At 58.5% G+C, this 2,474-nt stretch overlaps 1 protein-coding gene across 1 annotated transcript in view; it reads right to left on the reverse strand.

Annotated features, from left to right (window-relative positions):
• The window catches only part of HLX (H2.0 like homeobox), a 5,996-nt gene extending 3,902 nt beyond the window's left edge, over window positions 1-2,094 (reverse strand). Inside the window, exons 1-2 of the mRNA XM_008069420.1 lie at window positions 1,142-2,094; window positions 234-413 (exon numbers count right to left, since the gene is read on the reverse strand). Of these exons, the coding sequence (XP_008067611.1) occupies window positions 234-413; window positions 1,142-1,742 (781 nt within the window). The 5' untranslated portion in view covers window positions 1,743-2,094. The remainder of the gene's footprint in view (window positions 1-233; window positions 414-1,141) is intronic.
• Between the last annotated feature and the right edge of the window lie 380 nt (window positions 2,095-2,474).

Below are 2,474 nucleotides of genomic sequence, written 5' to 3' on the forward strand. Positions count from 1 at the left end.
CCGCCCACTCACACACTTCCTTGGCTCTCTGAGCGCCCCCACGCTTTTCCCAGGGGAGCCGTCTGAAGTGAGCGCCAGCTAGCTGAGAAATCTTTCGGTTTCTCTCTCCCATCTTCGTAGCCTCCCGCCTCAACTGCAAGATTTCGACACCGCGGCCGCCCCTGGAGGCGTCAGTCCTGAGATTTCTGTCAGTCGACCTGCCGGTGGGGCCATACTCTGGAGGTTTTCCGTACCTGGAAACGTGTCTTGGAATTGATGCTGGACTGAATTTCTTGGGTTCGAGCTTAACGGACTCAGGATGGCAGAAGCCTCGTTAATGGGATCTAGAGACGCGAAGAACTGGCCGGCGGAGGGCTGCAGGCCAGGGAGGTGCACTCCCGCGGGGCGTCCGCTGGTGAGCAGAGACGTGAGATCTGGGGACAAGGGAAAAGAAGAGCTGGTTACACCTCGGGAAAACGTACACTCTTATCTCGGCGGGTTTGTTCCTCCCCTTCCCCTTGCCAAAACCTCTCTCTCCAGACAGCTGAAAAGGAGCATGCAAGAGAAGTGGCTGTGTGTCCCTAACGTCCACATTCATGCATATAGCAAAGAAGGGCTTTACCTAAATCAGCCTCAGGACTCCACTTTCTGGTGCCTTCTAATGATTCCACAAACCCCAAACCTACAACCTCAAGAAGCCCCTACTCTGCTCTCTCCTTTTGGGAATTTTGACCGACGGTTTTGTTTATAGTCTATACGTCTTGGGTGAATTTTACTAGAAATCAGATACATGAATGGGAAAGTGTTCCCCCGAAGCGCTTTCCCTATCTTAAAATATAGTTTTCTCTCCAGATACGTGACTAAAGACATAAATTGTAATCATTTTGGCAAATTTTGCACCAACCATGTTTAATACTGATTCTGGGACGTGTCCTTAAAGCATCCCTGGAGTCATTTTTGTTGTTGTTTTCCGCAGAGCAGGTGAATTTTAGACCTAATATTTTGTATTTTCTTACCATTTGTTTTCTTCTCTCCCATTTACCAATTTGTCCTCCATTATAAAAAAAAGAAACATTCAAAGGCACCCCAAACCGGCCCGGGGCACAGAGAGTGGGTCAGGGCCGTGGTGAGAGAAGCCTGCAGACTCCCGCCCTTGACCTACCTCTCAGCGTGTTGCCTTCCTTGACTTTTGGATCAAATTCTGCAGATAAAATGCGGTCTATTCCAAATTTGAGGTCTTTACTTGAGGGGGCCGGGACAGAGCCGCTATGGTGGGAGTTCGGGACCCCTCGCGTGCCCGAGGTCGGGGGCTGCAGGACACCGGCCCGGGGTTGAGGCGGGGGCTGTTGCTGCGGCGGCTGTTGCGGCTGCGACGGTTGCTGCTGCTGTTGCTGTGGGTGATGGTGGTGGTAGGCGGCTGAGAGCGGAGACAGCCGCTGCGGGAAGCCAGCCGGGACTTCGGAGGGCGCCACCACTGGGGTGGGTCGAAGGGGGGATCTGGCGGCAGCTTGGAAAGAGGTGTGCGGGTGTACCGAGCCCAAGTGCGCTGTGAGGGCGGCGGCGGAGACCCCCACCAGGCCCTCCGGAGCCGCCCCTGGGTCCCCCACGCCGGCATGCAGGATGTCTGCGATGCAGAAGGAGGGCTTCTTGGCGGCGGGGTCCAAGGGAAAGGAACAGCCGCCTGGGCCGGCCGGGGAGCAGTAAGCGGCCGACCAGAGGCTAAAGTTGGAGGCGTAGAAAGGAGTCAGCCCGGCTGCGAACATCCTGGCGGGTTAAGCCGCGCGGCTGCCGCGTTCCGGCGGGACGAGGTGGGTGGGTGGGTGCCCCGGGAGGGGCGCGCGGGTCCAGGAGGAGGCGGCTCCAGCCGAGGACGATCCGCTTTCGCTTCTCCGCCCGCCCTGAGGACGAGAGGCCGGGGAGCCCTAGCGCCACGGCGGAGGAGGCGAGGGCCGGATCCCAGCTGGTCACTGCCTCGGCCCCTGGCCTCGCTTGAAAGGCGGTGCGGGCTGGAGGCGAGAGAGGGCCGCCGGGGCCGCGAGGCGGGCGGGGCCCACGGCGCCACTCACCCCCGAGAAGCCGGGGAGATAGGAGCCGGACGCCGAGAGAAAAACCCAAGCAGCTAAGCCCTAAGAGCTAAATTTAAAACAACAACAATAATAATCCGTTAGTTGAAAAAAAAGTCATAAGAGAAAAAAAAAATGCTTCTCTAAAAACTCCCAAAGTTTTGGCAGGAGCTTTCGAGTCAGGCCCGGGGTAGGACCTCGATCCGGGCGCTCATTGGTCATCCCCGCAACCAATGGGAGCTGAGAGTGGAGGGGAATTGGGAAAGAGGGGGCGTGGCCAGGGCCGGGCCACGCCCCGGCCACGCCAAAGTGTTTGCTCGGGCCGCGTGGGCTCGGCTGGGCGCGGCGCCGCGAGTCTTTCTCCGCTGTGCAGGGGCCAAGCGGCCGCTCCGGAGTGCTCTGACTCGCCCCTAACTTTTGCAGCTCCGAGCC

The sequence above is a fragment of the Carlito syrichta genome, unplaced genomic scaffold (genome assembly GCF_000164805.1).
Source record: "Carlito syrichta isolate Samal-C Ts95f unplaced genomic scaffold, Tarsius_syrichta-2.0.1 Scaffold312011, whole genome shotgun sequence".
Classification (NCBI taxonomy): domain Eukaryota; kingdom Metazoa; phylum Chordata; class Mammalia; order Primates; family Tarsiidae; genus Carlito; species Carlito syrichta.